Below are 23,411 nucleotides of genomic sequence, written 5' to 3'. Positions count from 1 at the left end.
GTTATTTGGCGGTAGAATATCTAATGAGTGGGTGGTACCTACCCAGACGGGCTTGCACAAAGCCCTACCACCAAGTAAAAGATGTGTTTAAAATATCTTACGGCACCAATGTCTATAGACAGTGGTGACCACTTGCCATCAGGCGACCCACCCAAAATAAACGTTAAATAAATGTACATTTGTATAAATAACTTTATACGATATGTTACTTGAATAATTATGTTATGTTATGTTATGATTCTTTTCAAAACAAGACAATGTACATTTTAAGTACATACTTATCATTTGTTTAAGTGGTTTAGTGTTTGAAAGTAATGTATTTGTCTATGAAATATTTTTCCTTGAAGGTAGCTTGTGCGTAATTAGTAAAATTTTTTATTCGTAAAAAGCATACTATAATTATGGAATTGTCTCTGTGGTCTAGCTAGCTCTAATTGACCGTTTACAAGGTAATGTTAGATAATGGATTCAAATCCAGTTATTAGGTTTTTTTAATAATTACTCGTTGAACTTAATAAGGATAAGCTTCACCGAATTTTCGCGTGCAAAATTAGCGTTTACATATACGGTGTAATCGGCGCTGAAGAAAACCTGCACGTGCAACGTCATGTGTTTAGCGATAATCTCGAATTGCAGCATCATAATGACCTTTGCCTGAAGAGGAGAGGGATCTTAGCCCAGCGGTGGGAAATTAACAGTATGTCACTTAATCACCAGCAGCTCCGAATTACAAGTCAGTCATGATATATTGATTTTTATTTTGATGACGTATGTTATTTAACTGATGGAAAATATACTTAGTTTACGCTGATTCTTGCGGTAGAATCTACATTCCAAGCTGTAGTTTTACATTAAATACAGTCAATACTAATTTTATACATGCAAAAGTATCTCTGTCTGATTATTTGCCTGAAGCGCTATCACGACAAAATCATGGAACCGAATTATATTAAATTTCGCATGAATCAAGTTTGAACTCCAATAAAGGACATAAGTATACTTTGATGCCGAATATCCGACGATAAACCACTATAACGCGAAATTGCACACATAAACTTTTTTTTCATGATATTGGCAGGCGGACGAGCAAATGGGCCACCTGATGTTAAGTGGTCAACGCCGCCCATAGATAAGGCGTTGTAAGAAATATTAACCATACCTTACATCACCAATGCGCCACCAACCTTGGTAACTAAGATGTTACGTCCCTTGTGCCTGTAGTTATACTGGATCACTCACCCTTCAAACCGGATCACAACAATACTGAGTACTGCTGTTTGGCGGTAGAATATCTGATGAGTGGATGGTACCTACCCAGACAGGCTTGCACAAAGCCCTACCGCCAAGTGAAAACTAGTCTTGCTTAGTACAAATATGGTGCCTACTTGAATAAAGTATATTTTGCTCGCTTTGGACACTGGCGTGATGAATATCCTGTCTCGGATTTTCATCGGACTTTGAAGTCCATGAAATAGAGAGTGCTTCTTGTATGTGAACTAAGAGTTTACTCTATTACATATTCTGCGTAAACGGATATTCTGCTAGATAGTTCGCTGCATAGATTGTGGTCTAAGTTTCGTACCGGTTGTCAAATTGATTATAGCGTGTCTCTGCACGAGGAAACTAAGTAAATAAATATTGGACAACATCACATACATTACTCTGATCCCAATGTAAGTAGCTAAAGCGCTTGTGTTATGGAAAACTAATGAATTAATTACAATAAATCTTTATTGGAAATATGTAATTATTTAAATTAAACGTTTTAACGTTTAAATTAATATTTAATATTCAAATAATAAATAATTCAAATAACAATTGTCGGTTATTTTTTAAATTCGTTTTGTATTATGTTAATACATACAGAACGCTAAGAAATACATAATTAATATTATTTTTCAGCATTTATAAATAATAACGATATAACAGTAAGATCAGTAATAGAAAAGCTTTCTATTAGACAAAGGTTCGCCTGTCCTGAGTATGTTTGGAATTTGTGAGGGAATCAGTTACTTGGTGGTAGGGTTTTGAGCAAACCCGTCTGGGTACCACCCACTTCTGCCGCCAAGCAGCAATAATTGGTATTGTTGTGTTCCGGCTTGAAACATGAGTGAGCCAATGTAACTACATGTATAAATTACATCTTAGTTCCCAAGGTTGGTGGCACATTGGCGGATTATTATTTTTAACAGCGCTAATATCTGTGGGCGGTGGTGACCACTTAACATCAGGTGGCCCATTCGCCGCCCGCCTACCTATTACATAAAAATAAAAAATAAATAGCAGGATAAATATTTGGCAGAATTTTATTCTTGGGGCACGATATTTCGACAGATTACCATCTAACTAGATGTGATGTATATATAAATTCAAAACCCATCTCGGCACACGGATAGAAATAGGGTCTCCATAAAACGATATATTGAAGGACGAACGTCGAACATACGAGAAACAATATCTTGTTTTTGTTTTGGCCACGTACCCCGCCCATTGTTTCATCACTGTCGGATAGTGAATGGACAATTATATGTACAATGTTAAAATATAAATCTGGATGTAATGTTATTTCAAGTTATTATTTTCAAAATGTAAGTCGTTTTGTCACGGTGAATCGTTCACGGTAGAAAATGAATTCCTTTGTGTTTTTATGTAAATTTTAACGATAATCTTTTACAGCTGTATGCTTCGTTCTATGTGATATACGTGTATATGTGTTTCGATACATTGTACATTACTTGTAATTATGTATTTTGTACTTGGTATAAATGTATTACAAAACAATTGCGTCTAAACCTTTTATTTTCGTTTTATTTTTTACAAAACAATTACGGCAATTATCACTCAAAGCATTTAGTCCAAGTCATTCCAATATGTATGAGTTTAAAAAGCCTTTTAAAAATAGAATTTATTGTCAAATGAATACAAATCAAATTAGCCATTAGCCTAGTCATTTAATCTAGTGATAGTAAGATAACTACTAACACTTAAATCCTATCAATCATTATGATATAATAACTGTACGAGACAGTTTCAGTTTAGTCAATAATTCATTCGTATATAATATGTTAAAGCTATTTATATATTTTTTTTATTACTATTGCTATTTACTTGTCAAATTTTAAAAGGAGGTTCATTGCATTGATTTATTTTTATTTAGAATTTATATTTAAAAAAATATTTCTGTCACATGTAAAAATTTTGTTTTAATATATAATTTTATGTCACAAAAATGACATCGTTTTTTTTAATAATTTTCACAAAAATATTTCTTAACATTAATATAAATAATAAGGATTTATATGTATTAAAAAATATAGGCATGTAACGCATGTACACAACATAATGTGACACGTTTTAAGGCATATTTAAATTTGGAACGCGGCTAGAAGGAAATAAATCTTAATAGAATTACATGGAAGAAAAAAATATGTCAGTGTTTTGTAATATTTATACCTTCAGCCATTAAAAAAGAATGAATGACTTGAATAATTACTGTGTACTTATACGTAAACAAGATAAGAGTAACGCTAAATACAAAATAAACGTACTCTTTTTAATTATATAAATCACTAGATTTCGCCTGCGGTTTCGCCCGCCGTTGCTAGATTTTAGGTATTAGCTAAAAATCTTTACGATATTTGGGGTTAACACCAAATGTCATAATATTTGGTTTAGTTGTTTACCCGTAGAGGCGTAACATATAGACAAAGAGAGTTACTTTCACATTTGTATTTGGTGTCCTGTAATTTGTTCAAGAAAGCTAAATAAATACCTTAAATTGCCTGCCAGGGTTGCTCGTGATCAGCTGATAGGCTATGTCCTTGCACCCTAGGCTCAGACACTCAGCAGGAACATCTGCGTCTGACTCCCAGTTCCTCTCGGATGTGTGGGCGTACATCCCAGCCGGTGAGGCGTGGGTCACACGAGTGGTAGTAACGAGACCTTAAGACATGGAGAAGGAATTGTATTACTTTTATGGAGTTTCATATATAACCAATTACTTTACTTGAAGTACTCATTACTTAATAAATTCTTGTTACCTGGTGGATGTTAATAAGTTTAATTTTTTTTTTTATTTTATACCACAGATATATATATTTTTTATACTATAGGTAATGGTAAGTGTAAGATAATATTGGGAGCTAATATGTTCTGTCCCTTGTGCCTGTATTTACATTGACTCACTCAGCCTTTAAACCGGAAATCAACTGTACTAAATTTTGCTGCTTGACGATAGAATATATGATGTGTGGGTTAAGTACCACTACCAATTACAAACCTTCCAAAGAGCAAAATTCCAATCATACACTAAAAAAATATTTGGCATTTCAAACAGTGAAGAGATTTTGGAATTCGAAAGAACAGTTGAAAAAAGACGTGAATAATAACGAAGTATCCGCGAACAAGTTTTAAAAAATAAGTCACTTGGAAACTCTTAACTTCCTAAATGTCAGTCCGAATAGCTAAAAAAATTAAGGATAACACAAAATCTTGAATTACACGCTTAATCGAAGTTCTTAGTAATACCAATCTGAAAAAGAATGGTCAATTTTGGGTTGAAGGTAGTTTTTTTCGTATCATTGTTTAAAACTAAGTGTCATCAAGGTATAGTTCGACAGTACACATTCCAAACTATATATAGAAAAAATGTAATTAAACAGGATTAATATGGACAACTGATTTACAGTAATTGACTATTGAAATCATCCATCCATACTTGATACGTCATCGTGGACAATCGCGATACGACTTGACAGCCACAATGAGTTCTCGCATCTTTGGTATAGTAGTACGGCTTATTTTACTGGCATAAAAGATTATTTTGACGATTTCATTATTTTTAAAGATTTTGGCTATTTCATTGGTCTAGTTCAAAGATTATGAAGTCAATCTTGAAGTCCTAGTTAGACCAATAACCATCTGTTCAGTTCCTCTGTCAGCAATTTTCTAAACACTTGGAATGGATCTTAATACCATTTGTCTTGTGCCTGAATTATTTCCAAGCGTGCTGGATTTGTCATCATATCGGAGGCACTTAGGTTTTAACTTTAAAATGACTCCTTGAGTCTCCTTTCCGTTTCCAACCTGGCCTAAATTGGTCAGGTAGACATCATTATCATATTTTTTCTTTTAATCAACAGTATTTTTCTATTAATTAAAATGCTTAGAATAGGTACTAGTTTAATATAAAAAAAAAATCTAGTACATGATACTTACGGACGAAAAGTATTGATAAGGTTTTTTTATAATCATACAAAGTCGTAATTCACCGTGACACAGAACAGTTCAATGACTGTTCACTCGAGTGTGAAGAAAATAAAAAAATGGTTACGCTTAAAATTCTGACTGAATCTTAGTTCTCGTTATATCATCGGTATACAATTTATGTGTTAATCTAAGTTAAGATTATCAGCTCTTGAACCAACGTTTTTGGCTCCTGATCTTGAAAATTAAAACTTACGATACTTGATAAGCAAGGCCCGTGATTGATTCAACACCTGAATCCTAAACGACGGAATTGTACATCTGTATTCGTACACCCAGGCAAGCACCACTAAATTTTCATGTGCTTAACTTTTTTAATTGTTTAAAATTCATCTCGTGCTCGGCGGTGAAGGAAAACATCGTGAGGAAACCTGCATGTATCTAATATCAACGAAATTCTGCCACATGTATATCTACTAACCCGCATTGGAGCAGCGTGGTGGAATATGATTCAAGCCTTCTCCTCAAAGGGAGAGGAGGCCTTAGCCCAGCAGTGGGAATTTTACAGGCTGTTGATGTGCGCTATAATATCCTGCATAGCTATCTTATCGCCTTTAAGTTTAATCGTCAGACATAATTATACCAAAACAAATACTTATCTCCGATTCCGAAGTTCATCATCTTATTTGACTGTAAAACATGATTTTTTGGTACATATATTTAAAAATGTTTCTTTTTTATACAATATGAGTCGAGTATTTTTTACAGAATATATTTACATTCAATTTAAATATTTGCACATGATAACACTACGTGTTAGACAAACATTTAAAAATATCATTCTAGTTCTATTGGTGTTATCAGAAAAATTAACATGACTTATTATCTTTAAAACAATTCTAATTGTAATTTCATTATTTTTTATAAATTTGAATATTGAGTTCGTTTATACTGCTAATTACGAAAATTTGGTTAATAAATTTATATAGATACATGTATAAAGATGATAAAAAAAACGTGGTGCTAGTACTAATGACTTACAGGCATGATATGTGTATTTAATTTTAATTGTATTAGATTGACATAATTATTAATTTCAAGTGTTGGAAAAGAGAATCTATATCGTGAACCCTAGCTTTACATTTAATACCATTGTGTAAAATGATAACTCAAAGAGCTTGAAAAAATCTATCCGAATAAAGAATATTTTGATTTGTTTGTTTCGTTATTTTGTTACTCAATTCCCTTAAGCCATAGTTCGATAGAATGACAAACTGATACGATCGACCAGAGAAAGATCTCGCCAGCTATTTAAAATATTTTCTAAGACTCACAGTAACAGTAACAATGCTAACTTCTAAACTCCAGTTTATTACTGAGGATTAAGAGAACAGCCCAATCAAATTAATTTCTACTAAACCACGATTTGAATACGGAATCCTACGACATTCATACAAAAAGGATGGCGACTAGACATTAAATTAAAAAAATGAGGATTTTAAAGTACACACCAACATCCAATCCATTCGCCAACGCCCACTGTCCAATAGACGGTGACCAGTTGCCTTTATGTAGTTGCGAGTAGCAGGAACCTCTAGTAACGTTGCCATCCAGACCAATGACTCCATACTTGGTCTTAACTCCTGTGAGGTAGGATGTAGCGGTACAAGCTGAATCTGGCACTTGAGCGTCTATGCAGTAAGTCTAGAAGGACACAAAAAAAGAACACTGTTAATTATGTAATATTTCTTAAGTCTCTTATTTCCAAGTCACAACTTATTTTTAAAAGACATTGGTGCTAAATTCAATTTTCTATCTTCAAATCTATCCCAATATTTTTGAAACTAAAGAGAAACTTAGCAAAACTTGGAGTCTAGTACAAATATCGTCTTAATGGATACCAATACATGAGTATTATTTTACCACTAAACATCACTGATTATTATTGGTATGTTCCAGTTTAAAGGGTTAGAAAGCTAGAGCATTTCTCATGATTAGCGACCCTTTGACGATATGAGAAATTATATTTAATTATTGCAGAGCTGGTGTCAATCAGTGAAAATAACCACTAAGCTTTACGTGCCAAAAAAAATGCACAAAATAAATACAAATGATTTACATAATAACAGAGAAGATCCAAGGTGATCATGTAAATGGTATAGAAATATTACTTATCTGTACTAATATTATAAATGAGAAAGTAACTCTCTCTGTCTATCTGTTGCTCTTTCACTTTCATCAGTGAAGCAAATATGATGAAATTCGTTTTGAAGAAAACTTGAACTCCAATGAATAGGCTTCTTTTTGTGCTTTACAACTGACGATCAACCCGTAAACGCGAGCCAAGCCACGGGCGACGATTGATGACAAGTATTTTTATTTTATAGACAGTTAAAATTACTTTTGACAGCAGCATTTTTGTCTTTGTTTTTCATGATGGATATTCATTAGCATTTAGAATTTAAGTAAGAATGCCCGTCCATCTTCCTATGTCAAGATCATTGTCTAATCAACCTTGGGGTTTGTAGACGGTCTAACAATTAACTGTCTAGTAATTTCCTATAGAGTTTCCTTCCTATCATTGTGTCAAGTTGTTCGCTGTCAATGTGATTAAAAAGGTTTCCGGGGTTTTATTTTAAATGTGTAGGAATTTTTGGTTAATAAATCTTAATAAAAGAAAAACATTGTAATAAATACCTACAGAGAAGAGAATCCTATACCAAAGCCTGGGTTGATTAAAAGTTATTATGTCATCGATAATAGATCTGGATATCTGATTAAAGTAATTAAAAAAAATGACGATAAACGAACTTGCTGCTGACAAAGATCGTAAAATAACATTCATATTCATTACGTACTCTACGCATATACTCACACTGCACACACACATAAACTCAGAGGGAGAAAAAGGTCTATATGAAACATATAGTTTGGGATTTCCATTACAACACTGTTGTAAGAGGAAATCGGGAATTGAAAGTAGAGTTGCACTTAAGTTTAAAAAACTTATAATAAAAACAAAAGTCTTGATATTTTTTATATCTTATTTCTTTGCGAAATCTTGCAATTAAGTTTATAATTTCGTAATATTTATTGTATAGGTCAACAGCGTAGTAAAATTCACGCTCACTTTGATTATTCGTAAGAACAGTTTTTTATATATTTTAAGCATTGAGTAGAAGCCGTACTAGTATCGTAACCGTAGGTCCATTCATATTTACTAGTGGGTTCTCTCGCGTTTATTCAACAGAATTTTAGGAATTTTGAAACCTATGACAGGTTTTGTTTTTGATTTCATAGTAAACTGGGAGTCACATTTGGCACCAAAATGATGAAACCTCTTTTAAATTATTTTTTTTAATATCAAATATTATACATTAGTTCAGTTAGAAATAGAGATTTTCGATAACAATTTACATTAACTTTTAAATATTTTTTCTTATACATACGTAGTACCGCTCTCTAACTTTGTATTTTTAAATGTTGCAAAAGAGAAACTACTCAGCTTCTTGCCGGTTCTTCTCGTTAGAATCTGCATTCCGAACCGATGGGAGCTTCACATAATATAGTTTGTTACGTTACGTTACGTTGATGACGATTCAAAAGTGCCTAATTCATAATTCAAATTGTAGAAGCCTACTTGAAAAAAGTAAATTTTTAATTTTGATTTAAACCGGCCAGTACCTTATTTTCCCCTCTCTTAAATTAATTCTCTGTTAAAGTGTAACAATTTAATAAATTGCAACCGAGGATCTTCTTTATTTTTCTCTACGGCTGAAGTTCTTCAAAATAAGACCATAACCGTTTTATTGTGTGCAGCTATCGTCCCATAATCACTGGGACAAAAATCGGCTTACGGTATTAATATAAGAGATTATTTTATTTGGTACTATTTTTCGCTCACGACTTTACCAGCATGTTAGAGAGGGAGAGTCTTGTTGTCGTGTATAAGGTAAAGAAAAGTAACCCTATGTCCTGCCTTGGGGTTCAAGCTTCGTTCATACAAAATTTCATCAAAAATGGTTAAGTTGTGAAAGAGCAGATAGGCGATTAAACCTTTGTATTTTTAATGTTGGTATAGAATTAAAATAGATTACAAAATACCAAAGACTTTGTAATGTGGTAAAATATTATATTTTGTTAAGATCAAAAAACCCTTTAAGGTGATTGACCTTTTAATAGTTCACGGTTTGGTGTCATGCTAATTTTCACTTTTCATTGAGACTTATATATACATCTCCAGTCAGACAAAGAGCTAAAAAGAGTGAAAGGGAGGGATAGAGTTTATCTCCAATATTTTTTGTTTGTTTGTTTTAAATTTTGTAATTCATTGCGCGTAAACGTACTTTTGTTACTTGAGTTGTTGTGTGAAATAGTCAAATTCTTGTATATGTTCTTCAAAATATGAAAAACGATGAGCTATTGGTCCACCTAATTAGTATTCAGGCAAGGGCAAGTATTCAATAGCCGAATCTGCTAGACTGATAAGTGTTCAAGCGCAAAACCAACCTGTTTTCGGACTATTCCAATATTTTTTTATCGGCTCGTATCGCTTATAACTTAGAAGTTATTCCTATGAGGCTGTTCAAAAAATATCATATAAATCGCAGAATACCTCACTAGCTTGACTTCGTACTTCGTACGTAAAATTTTTACAACTCCCATTTCTCACGCGTAATGATGAAACATATTTTATACATATATACATTAGCAGCCCGTAAATGTCCCACTGCTGGGATAAAGGCCTCCTCTCCCTTTGAGGAGAAGGTTTGGAGCATATTCCACCACGCTGCTCCAATGCGGGTTGGCGGAATACACATGTGGCAGAATTTCGTTGAAATTAGACACATGCAGGTTTCCTCACGATGTTTTCCTTCACCGCCGAGCACGAGATGAATTATAAACACAAATTAAGCACATGAAATTTCAGTGGTGCATGCCTGGGTTTGAACCCGAAATCATCGGTGAAGATGCACGCGTTCTAACCACTGGGCCATCTCGGCTCGATGAAAATAAACCTTATATATTTGAAATTTCAGCTTTCTAGGCTGTAAGTATCTTTAACTGTGCGATGACATTCATCCAGAATTATTTTTAAGTCTAACATGGATTGTTATCTAGAAGCGATTCATCGATATCAAAAATAACACGACAAAAAATGAAATGTTTTGTTTGGAGTTGTATCGAACGATAATTGAAGCAGTACGTGTGACCTCTGTAATTTCCTTAAACGTGATACGCGCTTGTCAACCGTACGACACAATTTTACCGACTTTTCCGGTTTGAGTTTTATGATAATCACGATGCTACAGCATTGGGTGTGATTTTTTTTGTAACATTAGCAAGAAGACGAGTATTATTGTGGCTTTTTTATGTTATGCTGGGCTGGTAAACTTCTGATGATAAGCGGTTGGGGCGGTACTGCGCCATCGCTTCACCAAAATTAAAAGAGATTTTTATATTGCATTAGCATTTTATTAGCAGCCCGTAAATGTCCTACTACTGGGATAAAGGCCTCCTCTCCTTTGAGGAGAAGGTTTGGAGCATATTCCACCACGCTGCTCCAATGCGGGTTGGCGGAATACACATGTGGCAGAATTTCGTTGAAATTAGACACATGCAGGTTTCCTCACGATGTTTTCCTTCACCGCCGAGCACGAGATGAATTATAAACACAAATTAAGCACATGAAATTTCAGTGGTGCCTGCCTGGGTTTGAACCCGAAATCATCGGTTAAAATGCACGCGTTCAAACCACTGTATTTTACTGATTTTTATATTGAGTACTATTTTATCCTTATAAATCAATGGACCTAAACGTAAAGGGCTACCTAAACAAATATATACTTAAAATTCTGTGCAATTGTTTTGTATGTCAATAGTAATTTCATTTCCTCAAATGTGAAACTCATTTTCTGCTTGGAGATACGTCAGATATTTCAAAAATAGTTTGTATATCGTAACGAATTTTATAATTTCGGCTTGAAAGAGCAGACAGACAGGGATTATGTTTATTTAATAATAAATGGGAAAGGGCCATATTGATCTATATTAAATTCACAATGTATTTAATGTACTTAATTGGATAAGGATTAATGCTGTATTGCTCTAAATCGCTTCGAAACTAAACCATTATTTCTCGTAAAAAGCAAAGGATAAAAAATGGTTATTGTGGGTTATCTCTAAGAGATGAACATATAACATCGCGGACTTTTTTGATTTATCTCGTAGTGTTCAGCCAGCGTTAGCAAACTGAGCGCAAAAAAGTGTTTATTTACGATATCACTTCAGATACATTTAAAATTACGGTGTATCTCTACTATATTGTGCATGTGTTATACATATAAACTTTCCTCTTGAATCAATCTATCTATTGAAAAAGATCGCATCAAAATCCGTTATGTAATTTTATTGATCTAAGCATACATAGGGACAGCGGTAAGCGACTTTGTTTTATACTATGTAAATGTAATGATGATAATGATTTACAAAACATAACATAGAATTTTGCCGTTGAATCGAAATTTTGATTCTCTGGGCGAAATGATCAGCCCTCATGCCATCAGTGCAGTCAATGGGCGCACCATTCTTACTATAAAGTAGTTATCAAATATTTGTTCATAAAATTGTATACATAGATTCCAATGGCCTTTCTTACGGAAGTACGCTTAATTTTTAGTGAAGACGAATATTTCCATAAAATTTATTTTATATCTATTTTAAAGTCGTTTGTGATGCACATATTTTTGTATAGTTTTTTCGTCTTATTAATACAATAAAAAATTAAATTAGCGATTTTGTTAATCACTTGCTTTGTGTCACAAATCTATTTATAAAATATAAATGTATTTTTCAAAGGTTAAGGAAAAAAATACTTTTAACTGCAGTGCCTATCACAATTGAACGCTTATTATCTTGTACTACCGGTTGCAGGGGGTTTTATTTGAGGAAAAACTATATATTTATAAGAGTATTTACTGTCAGCAGTCAGTACTTGATGTTCTTTATCTATTTACTAGTAGGAATTTAGGTCATTAATTTTTGATTGGTTATTATTATATAAATAATATCGCCCAATAATTGAAACCATATTTAAAGGTCATTGCCCAAATCCTTTAGTTATACATTGCAAGAAAAAAAATTCTATAAATTTAAATAATATGGATTTAAATTACTGACTAAGTTTTTTTTTAATTATTCTACTATGAGCATGGCCATGTCCTCTTCAGCCTAAGACTGCAAATAGAAATTAAAAAAAAAAAAACAATATTTTTATTTATATTATCTTTCCTTGGTCACGGCATCGCGTGTAAACTAATTATTATTTTGTTGTAAGAAGAAGGTTCTAATGAATGAAAAAATTAAGAAAGTTGCGAAACATTAGAAAAACTACCTAAACGAACAAAGTAACTGTTCTAACCAAAATCGGATTGCCAACAAAACTATTCATATTATATACGCGCCAGAAAATAAAACCGAGAATGTTGTGTATCAAATAGGATTAGAATAATAAAAAAGTTTTATAATAAATATTATTTTTAATACTTATTCCAATTCAATATTCATAGTTAAGACAGGACAACATATATGGGGATAGCTAGTAAAAACTTAAAGAAAAATATCATTTCGAAATATAATTTAATCAAGTATGGGATTATTGAACGGATTATTAATTTAAAACAGCTTCGATTGCTTAATATATGATAATAAACGACGTGTAATATATTTTACGATCGAAGCAATAAATAGTGCAATCGCCGACCTTTCTATAACGTCTATAGTTTTATCAACTGCCTGTAAATGTCTTCCTGCTGGGCGAACGCCGCCTCTGAGAGAGAGAGAGAGAGAGAGAGAGAGAGAGAGAGATAAAATGCGAGAATTTAGAAATTAGTCATATTAAGGTTACCTCACGATGTTTTCCTTCGAATCACGAGCTCTAGGTGAATTATAAAAAAAAGTTTGCCTGGGTTTGAACCCGCAATCATCGGTTAAGGTGCACGCTTTCAAACCTCTCGGCCAACTCGGTTCCATGTATACATAATTTACATAGTTACGTATACTTATCCTACAATGAAATTACACAGCGATGTAAATTAAATACTATTAAATTATTATCATTTTATCGTGCATGACAATCAAATACTGTTTATTCCATGATTTTTACTGTCTAAAATCGTATCGATAAGTAAATAAGTGTTTAGAGACTTTTTTAGATATGAGCCACCTGATGGTAAGTGGTTACCGTTCATAGGCATCAAAAATTCTATTTTCGTTGTACCGGTTCATAAGCCCTTACAACGCCACACAACAAAACTATATGCTTGGATATGAAATCTGTGAAGATTACCTACTAAGATAAACTTGCACCTAACTGAAAGATCCAAGTAAAAGTGAAACTACGGTGTTAGTGCTTATTCTGTAATGACGTAACAATCGAAATCACTTTCACAATTCGTTACACGAACAAAAAAAAAAACCGGTTACGTGATTCTAAATCTAGTTTTTAATCCGATAAAAACGATATGATGTTTCGTTTGTATACAAATTTCTAGATTGGTAATTTCCTAGGATATGAGATATGATTTCTTAATCCACACGTGACCTGCGCGTGCGCACTTAACTAACGGACACGATCTCGATAGATTGCAGCTCATTTGCCTTTAAACCCTGTTTCTTAACCGACTTCAAATAGGAGGTTACATGTTTTGACACGTACGATTTTACGTATGTTCATGATTACTCTAAAACACATCTTATTCGATACGGATGTTTTAAACTTTATTCTACTAGTTGCGGCGCTAGGCTTTGCTCGAGCTAAAGGGGTTGCCCAACACTTGACGACCGGGCAGCCCCTTTACAAAAAGTAGCATATGTCTTTCTGAAGTACAAGCTTGCTTTAAACCAAATTTTATCAATTTCAGTTCAGTGGTTTGGACGAGAAAGAGCAACAGACAGACAGAGATACTTTCGCATTTATAATATTAGTATAGATTTAAAAGTGGAGTTATGATAAATTTTGAAAAATAGAAATAATTCATGTTCACGTATGTTATTAGTCCGATTACGAAACAAAATAATCATAGTACCGATTTTAAAGAGAACCTATTTTTAAAATTATAAAAAGCTTGATATTATTATTCATTCATATTCATTGATGATAGACAGACAGACAGATTTACTTATAATATTAGTATACATTAATATACTTTAGGGTAGCCTACATCGTTATCTTCGGATAAATTAAAGATGGCATTTTTAAGAAAATCGGATGTGTGCTTCTCGTGAATTTGGTTTAATTTTAAATTTAAATAAAATTATTTATTGTTTTCCTAAATCGATTTTAGTGGTAGGTTAGTTCTTAGTTACTTATTTATTAAATCTAACAGACAGACGATCGCTCATATCCTCATAACTTAAGGGCAAATCGATTGGCACAGTGCTTGGTATTAACTATCTGTAGACAGCGTATTTAAACTTTTTTGGTGATGTACTTGATTTGAGTGGCGAAAAGAACAGGTTCGCATTGATTTCTGGCCTTTCCGTAAGTGACGTAATAGTGTGTGGACTTGATTATTCTAAAATTAGAATCTATTTATAGTTGAATATCTATATAAATGACATAATAAATAAATTGAATGAATGTCGTTGCCACTTTTTTTACGGTTTTGTTGTTCTATTGTTTGTTTATTTTTTGAAATCTTGAAGTAGATGTGTTTAAATAATTATGGACTAGTCGTCCCCGTTGCTTCGCTCGTGCTTTATGGGTTTTTGGTCAAGTGTTAGTCATAAAATGTAGTGTATGACCTTCCTTGGGGTTCAAGCCTGCTTCATACCCAATTTCATCAAATTCGGTTCAGTAGCTTGGCATTGAAAGAGCAACAGACAGACAGAGTTACTTTAAAATGGAGTTATGATAAAATTAGAAAATAATAATAATTCATGTTTACGTCTGTTATTAATTAGATTACGAAACAAATTAAGTATTTTAGCGATTTTAAGGAGTATCTATTTTTAATATTATAAAGAAACTTGATATTATTGGTGCTTGACAGAAACTTGCACGTATTGGCTAAATCTACCACAAGAGCTACCAACCCGCATTGGCCCTGCTGACATTTTGAGGCTGATACATTCTTTGCCATTATTTTACCAATGCTTAGAAACTCCTGCATACTTAAAAAATCTTCAACCAAAATTTAATACAAGTCAATTATAAGTGAATAATAATTTAAAAAAAGAACACTCACTCTCGCTAGCCCAGTGACTGGAAACTTTTCAAAATCTAAAACGTTGTCTTCTCCGAGTTCTCTCTCTAGCTGCCCAGCGAACGTCCTGGCCGCCATGACAGTAGCCAAGGACATTCCATCACCGATGAACATTATACCATTCTTGGCTTTATTGGTGTTGATGGTTTCTTTGAGCTTAGACTTCAATACTTCTGACGCTGTTTTCCTCCAATAGGAGCCGTGCTTCTCGTCTGCGGGTATGTAGGACGGGTTCATGACTGTGTCTAGGACTTTTTTTGGTTTTGGAGTGGATACGGCATCATCTGTAACAAAAATAGATTTATAAATAATTACCCAATTATTAGCATTAGCAGCCCGTAAATGTCCCACTGCTGAGATAAAGGCCTCCTCTCCCTTTGAGGAGAAGGTTTGGAGCATATTCCACCACGCTGCTCCAATGCGGGTTGGATTATTACCCAAACTTTTACCAAAAATGACATTGAATAATATTATTAATTAAAATTATTAATTAAATAAACAAATAATAGAGCTTAGTAATTAGTATTCGTTGATTTTCACATGTTTTGTATATGATTAATAAATACCCTTATGAACCCGATATTTTGCCTCTATGACCGTCTGTTACGGCCCGTTTTCTCTAAATCTACTAAACAGTTGAAATTGTTTACTCATAAAGAGTTCGGTATCAAATATAAGGGCCCGTTATAAAAAATATATGTTCAAATATTATTTTTAATCTATACTGCATTCTTTATAAGATATAATTAGATAGCAATATTTTTCCTTATTTTCCAAGCGAGTAAATACGCCATTAATAACTTTACGGAAGGAATATATTTCCAAGATTTATCATCCATACTTTGATTTAAAAATAAAATATAAATATTCTATTTTTAAATAGTTTCTATTTAGCACTTTCGAAATGTCTTGTTACAGGATTATTCTTGTAAAATAATGATCGAGCTTGAATGAATGAGTCTTGTTACAGGATTATTCTTGTAAAATGATGATCGAGCTTAATAATGAGCTCAATAAAATATGCAGATTTTGATAATTATTTTGTATTGCCAGTAAATTGTCACTTGCAAACAAAATATGTTAAAACATAAAAGGATCGAGGTGAAGGAGGACACGACTTATTTACATTAAGGCAAAGCGATCGTTCACGGTTTACGAGTTTTCGTGTAAACAACATTTATCTTTTGAAATCTCGGTTGTATTTAAGAAAAGTGATTAAGAAATACACTTAATGTAAATAATTATCGCCATACGAAATATTTTTTGGCTGTATAATTAGGACTTTCGTCAAACTTAAGTTCTTGTTTTATGTTAGAGGCAGGTGGGTGGGGAAATGGACATCGTGATGGAATCACATCACATCATAAGGAATCACATCTGCCCGTAGATATTGGTACTGTAAGAAATATTGGCCATTCCTTACATCACCAATGCGCCACCTTGGAAGCTATGTCATGTCCTTTGTGCCAGCAGTTACATTGGTTTATTCTTCGTACTAAAACACAACGATAGTAAGTATTTCATTTTGGCAGTAGACTATCTGATGAGTGGGTGGTTCCTACAGAGGCGGGCTTGCACTCAGTCACCGTATAAAGTCCAATTCAATTAATCAAATTATTGCTGTAGTGATGCAATTTTAGGGATATTATGAATATGTCAATAAATAAAAGACACAAGCGGCAGCAATATAGTAAAAAAAAAAATATCAACGTGAATAAATGCCAGATATTTTCATGTGACATTTAATACAGGTTGATAAAAACGAACAGAGATATTATTAAAAAGCAAGTAGGTTAAAATGCTTCTATTTAATATTCACAAGTGTTCGATGCTTCGTTTATTTATTTAATATTCTATTTTTAATTTTATTATTTTCTTGGTGGTAGTGCTTTATCCAAGCCCCTCTTGGTAGGCACCCACTCATCAGATATTCTACCGCCAAACCACAGTATGTTGTGTTGTGTTCTGGTTTTGTAGGGTGAGTGGACCGGTGTAACTACAGGGGAAAATGACGTAACATCTCAGTTCCCAAGTTTGGTGGCGCATTGGCAATGTATAATAGTTAAAATTTCTTATAGTGCCATTCTCTATGGTGGGTGGTGAACACTTACCATCAGGTGGCCCATATAGTCGTCCGCCAAACTATGCCATAAAGATATATTTCAACTTGACCTTTTATTATCGTCCACAATTTTAAGGTACAAGAACAGTAGAGTTATTCTGTCATCTGCAGAACGCGAGTGTGAAATGTCAAAATGTGATAAGTGACATATTATAAATGCGAAAGTAACTCTGTCTGTTAACTCTTCAGCCTTAAACAACTGAAACCGATATAGATGAAATGAAGAACATAGGCCACTTTGTTTAATTCACCCCTGAAGGGGGAGTAAAAAGAGGGGGTGACGGTTTGTGTGCTACAGATAAAGTTTTATTAATTTCACGAAGGTCAGGCAGCTTCAGCTAGTTGATTATAAAGTTTATAGGATACACGTATCAAAATAAGGTATCAACGTCAGTCAGTTTTGATGATGGCGTCAAATTTTAAATATACATTAAATAATAATACTGAAGCACATGAAGTTATATTGGTGCTTGCCTGGATTTGAAACCGAAATCTTCGGTTATGACCAACGTGTTTTTTACCATTGAGCCAAATCAGCTTGCCTTACTTTGAATAACGAATTAACCCGTAAGAGAAAAAGGTTCTACTGTAGAATCGTAATTTTTAATGTTATCTCAAATACCTCTAGAATATGTAGTTAATAGTAGTCATTTATACAAATATATATATTAATTTTCGGCATATGCAGGTAGACTAGCAAATAGGTCACGTGATGGTAAGTGGTCACCACTACCTATAATAAGTTTGGCATCCGAAGCGCAGCCAAACTTGGGAATTGAAATGTTATGTTCCTCGTGCCTGTAGTTACGTATATCTAAACATATATCCAAAGTGTAACTTTGAGTGCTTGTTTAAAATGTTCCTCGTAAGAAGCACCTTTATCTTTTGTGATTTAAATTATTGGCGATTGTTTTTGAAATACGTCAAATAGTAATGATGTTTTAAAAAGTTTACGTGACTTATTTCTGACTTATAGCGTATGAGATCATACGCCCGTCATCTTAATACACGTTTAAAATTATATATGGAGTTAAGTAACACGTTAAGTACAATAAATAATATTAATTTTATCAAAATAGCAATAAAATGTTCATTGATGTACAACCTTTGAGGGACAACCTATGTCCCGCGGCTTTGCTCAAGTGCGTGTAACATATGTGCCATCCGAGACTATAATAAAAAAGCGTGAAGCTAATATTTGTCGACTTTCAGGTACGATATATAATTGCATAACTAACTTAATGTATTTCAAAAAATTAACTATTGAGTTTCCTTGCTGGTCCTTCTAGGAAGAATCTACATTCCAAACCGGTGGTAGTTTTGCTTTTAATATAGTTGTGTAAAATGCATGTTGTTGATTCCAAAGTGGTTTTCAAAGCCAATTTGAATAAAAAATATTTTGATTTTGTTATTAGTCTGGATTATATTAGTGCGATTTACAATCAAAATCAAAATAAAGAGAGCCGAGATGGCCCAGTGGTTAGAACGCGTGCATCTTAACCGATGATTTCGGGTTCAAACCCAGGCAGGCACCACTGAAATTTCATGTGCTTAATTTGTGTTTATAATTCATCTCGTGCTCGGCGGTGAAGGAAAACATCGTGAGGAAACCTGCATGTGTCTAATTTCAACGAAATTCAGCCACATGTGTATTCCGCCAACCCGCATTGGAGCAGCGTGGTGGAATATGCTCCAAACTTTCTCCTCAAAGGGAGATGAGGCCTTTATCCCAGCAGTGGGACATTTAAGGGCTGCTAATGTAATGCTAATGTAAAAAAATCAAAATAAATAATTTTATCTTCAATGTAAAAATATGTATCGTCAGTGAAAAGGAAGAAAATCCAAAATCGTTTTTACTTACTCGAGTCTGACTATATTTATTATAATAGTAGACCATTCAATATACATATATAAAAAATCTCGTGCTCGGCGGTGAAGGAAAACATCGTGAGGAAACCTGCATGTGGCTTATTTCAACGAAATTCTGCCATATGTGCATTCCACCAACCCGCATTGGTGGAATATGCTCCATACGTTCTCCTCAGAGGGAGAGGAGGCCTTAGCCCAGCAGTGGGAAATTTACAGGCTGCTAATGTAATATAAAAAATGGCCGAGAAATGCAAATGAACCGAGAAGGCTGATGTTTGGATATATTGTAGGAGGGGCTTAAAAAAGCTTAACTTGTAATTGTCAACCTTGATTTCCTATGTACGTTTGCCGCCATATTGAAAAAAGATTTGAATTCCGTTTTTTTTTTTGCGATAACTCGGCTGTGCGTTGTGATTCGAGAATTATGATAATATATTATTTTGTTGCTTCATCCACACTATACAATTAAGTTCCTATATATTTTTAACCTATCGTTGATGATTATTGAAATATCGAGGGCGAAACTGAAAAATAAATAAAGTTTTATTTTCCTATTTTTATTTTTCTCGGTTCATTTGCAATTATAAATGTAGACAGACTTGACGCGACAATCTCGGTCTCGTGACGGTTTCGTTTCGTGTATAATATGTAAACGTTTTGAAATAATCCCTTCTTATGGGAGGGTAAACTGCTTCGTTACGTAACGCGTTACGGCGTAAGTTTGTCTGCCTTTCTTCTCTCTTACGCACACGGCAGCGTTAAGCAGACTCCTTCTCTCTTACTCTGATCCAAAGCGTATGGTCAATAAAATGTTTTATTAATAAATAATCTTTCCTTATATAATCACATTAATACACATATTATTCAACTTAGATTAGTTTAAGTTATCACTTCTGTCGGACGTGCCGAGACGCACACGTATTTTTTTTCTTCGCACGTATCGTAATTATTAATTGACATTGATCTCCTAACTCATTTAATACGAGAACTAAATTCATAATGCAATATAATTAAATTCGAATTAGGTATTTATTAGGTATTTTTCACAACTATTATCTTTATCTTAAGTATTTTAAAAGGGTCATTGGGAGTGGGGGAAGTCCAAAATTGCAAATACACTTATTAATAAATATTATGAATATTACCAAATTATTAAATTATTATAATTTGCTTACACTGGTAAGCGGCGCTGATTGAAGTGATATATCGGAAAAAGGTCTCCAATTCAAAACAAAACTCGACGATACAAAGCAATTTTGTATCGTCGAGTTAATTATACGTTATCTGTTTGGAATGCAAATTCTATCGTGAAGAACATACATGTTTTTTTTTGTACTTATTTCAATTTTATTTCAAAGCCAATTGCTCTTTTCTTTTTGTTAAACTTAGCCAAAATGTGAGTTTAAGATGTAGAAGTAGATGTAAACGTAGATTAGCTTTTTCGGAGTTTATATACAACCTTTTTTCTCGGTAATCTCTTAATCACGAGACACCACTAACCACCACTGTTCATAAATATATATATATATATGTTTCGTATATACATATACTTTTTATGATATAGGTAGACGAATAAGCAAATGCACCTGATGGTAAGTGGTCGCAACCAATGTAATTGTAGGACATATTAACCAGTACTTATATCGCCCATGCACCTCTAACCTTGTGAACTAAGATGTTATGTCCCTTGTATACTGGCTCACTCACCCTTCAATTGGAACTCAGAAATACTTAATATATTGTTTAATATAAACTGTATGGTAACTACCCAGACGAAATTGCACAAAGTTCTAACCCCATTGAATGTTTCATTTACGCTGTTCCAAGAGTATCCATACCATACTAACTTTTTCATCTCTTGAATTCTTTTTATAATATATAGTAACTACTACGATACAATGTTGTCACACTACAATAAATTTATCGGGTTCATATATTTTATCACCTTAAACATATAATCGTCACGTATTTTTAAATTTTATCTAAGTCACGTCTTCAGAATGTAACAGTTTAATTTTCTTATACTTTCATGTTATGTTATGTGTTATGAAATCGTTATTGATATGATTAATGAAAAAAAAAATAGATAAGAGATTAATTATTTCAAAATTTTAGCTTCAATTACTCAACGTCATACTAGCCGTCTAGAATCAAGGCATAGGACCAATTCTGACCGAGGGGACTGATGCTTTCTTTTTTAATAGGTAGACTCTCAAAGTGGTCACCTGATTCTAAGTACGTAAGTGCGTATATATGTGCTGTAACATATATCTCATAGCATCTCTTTTATCGTCAATTCGCCACCAAACTTGGGAGTTCCCAAAGTTCCCAAGTTGTTATATCCCTTGTGCACACTACACACTAAGGTTACACTGGTTCGCTCAGACTTCAAACCACAAACAATTGTTCTTGCTGTTTGAAAACGTAAGCGCAGTAAGCAAAGTGGCGCAGGCAGCTCTGTGTGCCAGTCCAGCTTACGATTTCATAAAAAAAAACTTTACCGCCAAATAGAAAATGAATTATTAAAAAAATAAAACACATGAAAACTCAGTATTAGACTTGAACCCAAATATTTGTTTAAGATTCATACGCTTTAACCACTGGACCATCTCGATTCTAAATAATCAACGTTAAACGTTATCTTATAGTTCTTATTTCAAAATTCATTCTCGAAACGGAAGTGCAATTTGACTGATAAATAAAATAGTTCCACTAAAATATTATGACTTTGGATAAAAATATCGTCATGACTTAACCTACATTCCAGAGTATACTTACGTCACTGGAATTTATTAGACAGATCTGGATTTAATTTCACTCAGACAGGACATATACATTGTCTAATGAGACTAAATCTCGTTATGTTAGGGCGGTCTCTCACCGGGAGATTTGCTTATATGGAAGCAGCTCAGATTCGAGCATAATATAAGTGAGAAAAATAATGTAACAGCTTTTTAATATCCCACTGCTGGGCTAAGGCCTTCTCTCCCTTTTAAGGAGAAGGTAATGGAGCTTATTCTACCACGCTTTTAGTTTGTTATGTGTCAGAATTTCACTGAAATTAGACACTTGCAGGTTTCCTAACGATGTTTTCCTTCACCGTCAAGCACGAGATGAATTATGCACATGAAAATTCTATAGAGCTTGTCTGAGTTTGAACCCGGAATAATCGATTAAGATGCACGCGCACTAACCACTTAGCCATCTCAACTCTTAGGAATGAGTATAACAGTGTATAAACGACTAACTCCATTGTTGTTTGTGAATGTTCTAAATTTAAACTTAGATTTTATAATTTTGTAACGGTCGTCAATCATTATAACGTAATATTCAAAATCGAAACTAAGATTGTTACTAAACAGGCGAATTCTGTCGGTGAGCGATCGCCCTTATGTTCAAATAGAATTTTACAAAGACGCAGATTATTTCGATAGGACCTTTTTTATGACGTTTATTTGAATTAAATAAACAAGATATTTCTGCATTAATATTGTAAATGCAAAATTTTGTATCTTTACCTGTTTGTTACGTAATAACTAAAAAACGGCTTGAGGGAATAAAATAAAATTTAGAATAGACATAGTGTAGTGTATTTTGTGTAATCTCACATATCGTATGTTATATTTATAGTCTATATTTGACTGACTCGTTACCCTAGTGGCTCGTTATAAGACCTGAGATATTAACTTTCTGGGTACAAGCAGGTCGGATTGATAAAAAGTCATTTAAATCATTTAGATGATAAAAAAGCGTGGAGTTAATACTTTTTAACACTTTCACATTCAGCCCAAGACGAGTTATAAATACAAGAAAATTCAGCGGTGCTTGTCTGGATTGAACCCGCAATCATCGGTTATGATACGCGTTATAACCACTGGGCCATCTCGGCTCGGTCATTTCTTTTATAAATAAAAATATAAATATATAATATATAAACCAGTAAATGTCAT

The 23,411-nt window shown here is 33.4% G+C and overlaps 1 protein-coding gene across 2 annotated transcripts in view; it reads right to left on the bottom strand.

Moving 5' to 3' along the window:
• LOC125068260 (membrane-bound alkaline phosphatase-like) overlaps window positions 1–23,411 on the bottom strand; it is a 35,033-nt gene that overhangs the window by 5,111 nt on the left and 6,511 nt on the right. For both annotated transcript variants that reach the window (XM_047677351.1, XM_047677350.1), the window contains exons 2-4: window positions 15,453–15,754; window positions 6,717–6,909; window positions 3,773–3,942 (exon numbers count right to left, since the gene is read on the bottom strand). In XM_047677351.1, the coding sequence (XP_047533307.1) occupies window positions 3,773–3,942; window positions 6,717–6,909; window positions 15,453–15,754 (665 nt within the window). The remainder of the gene's footprint in view (window positions 1–3,772; window positions 3,943–6,716; window positions 6,910–15,452; window positions 15,755–23,411) is intronic.

This window comes from Vanessa atalanta, chromosome 13 (assembly GCF_905147765.1).
Source record: "Vanessa atalanta chromosome 13, ilVanAtal1.2, whole genome shotgun sequence".
In the NCBI taxonomy this organism is placed as follows: Eukaryota; Metazoa; Arthropoda; class Insecta; order Lepidoptera; family Nymphalidae; genus Vanessa; species Vanessa atalanta.
This window is presented reverse-complemented; position numbering and strand designations above follow the sequence as displayed.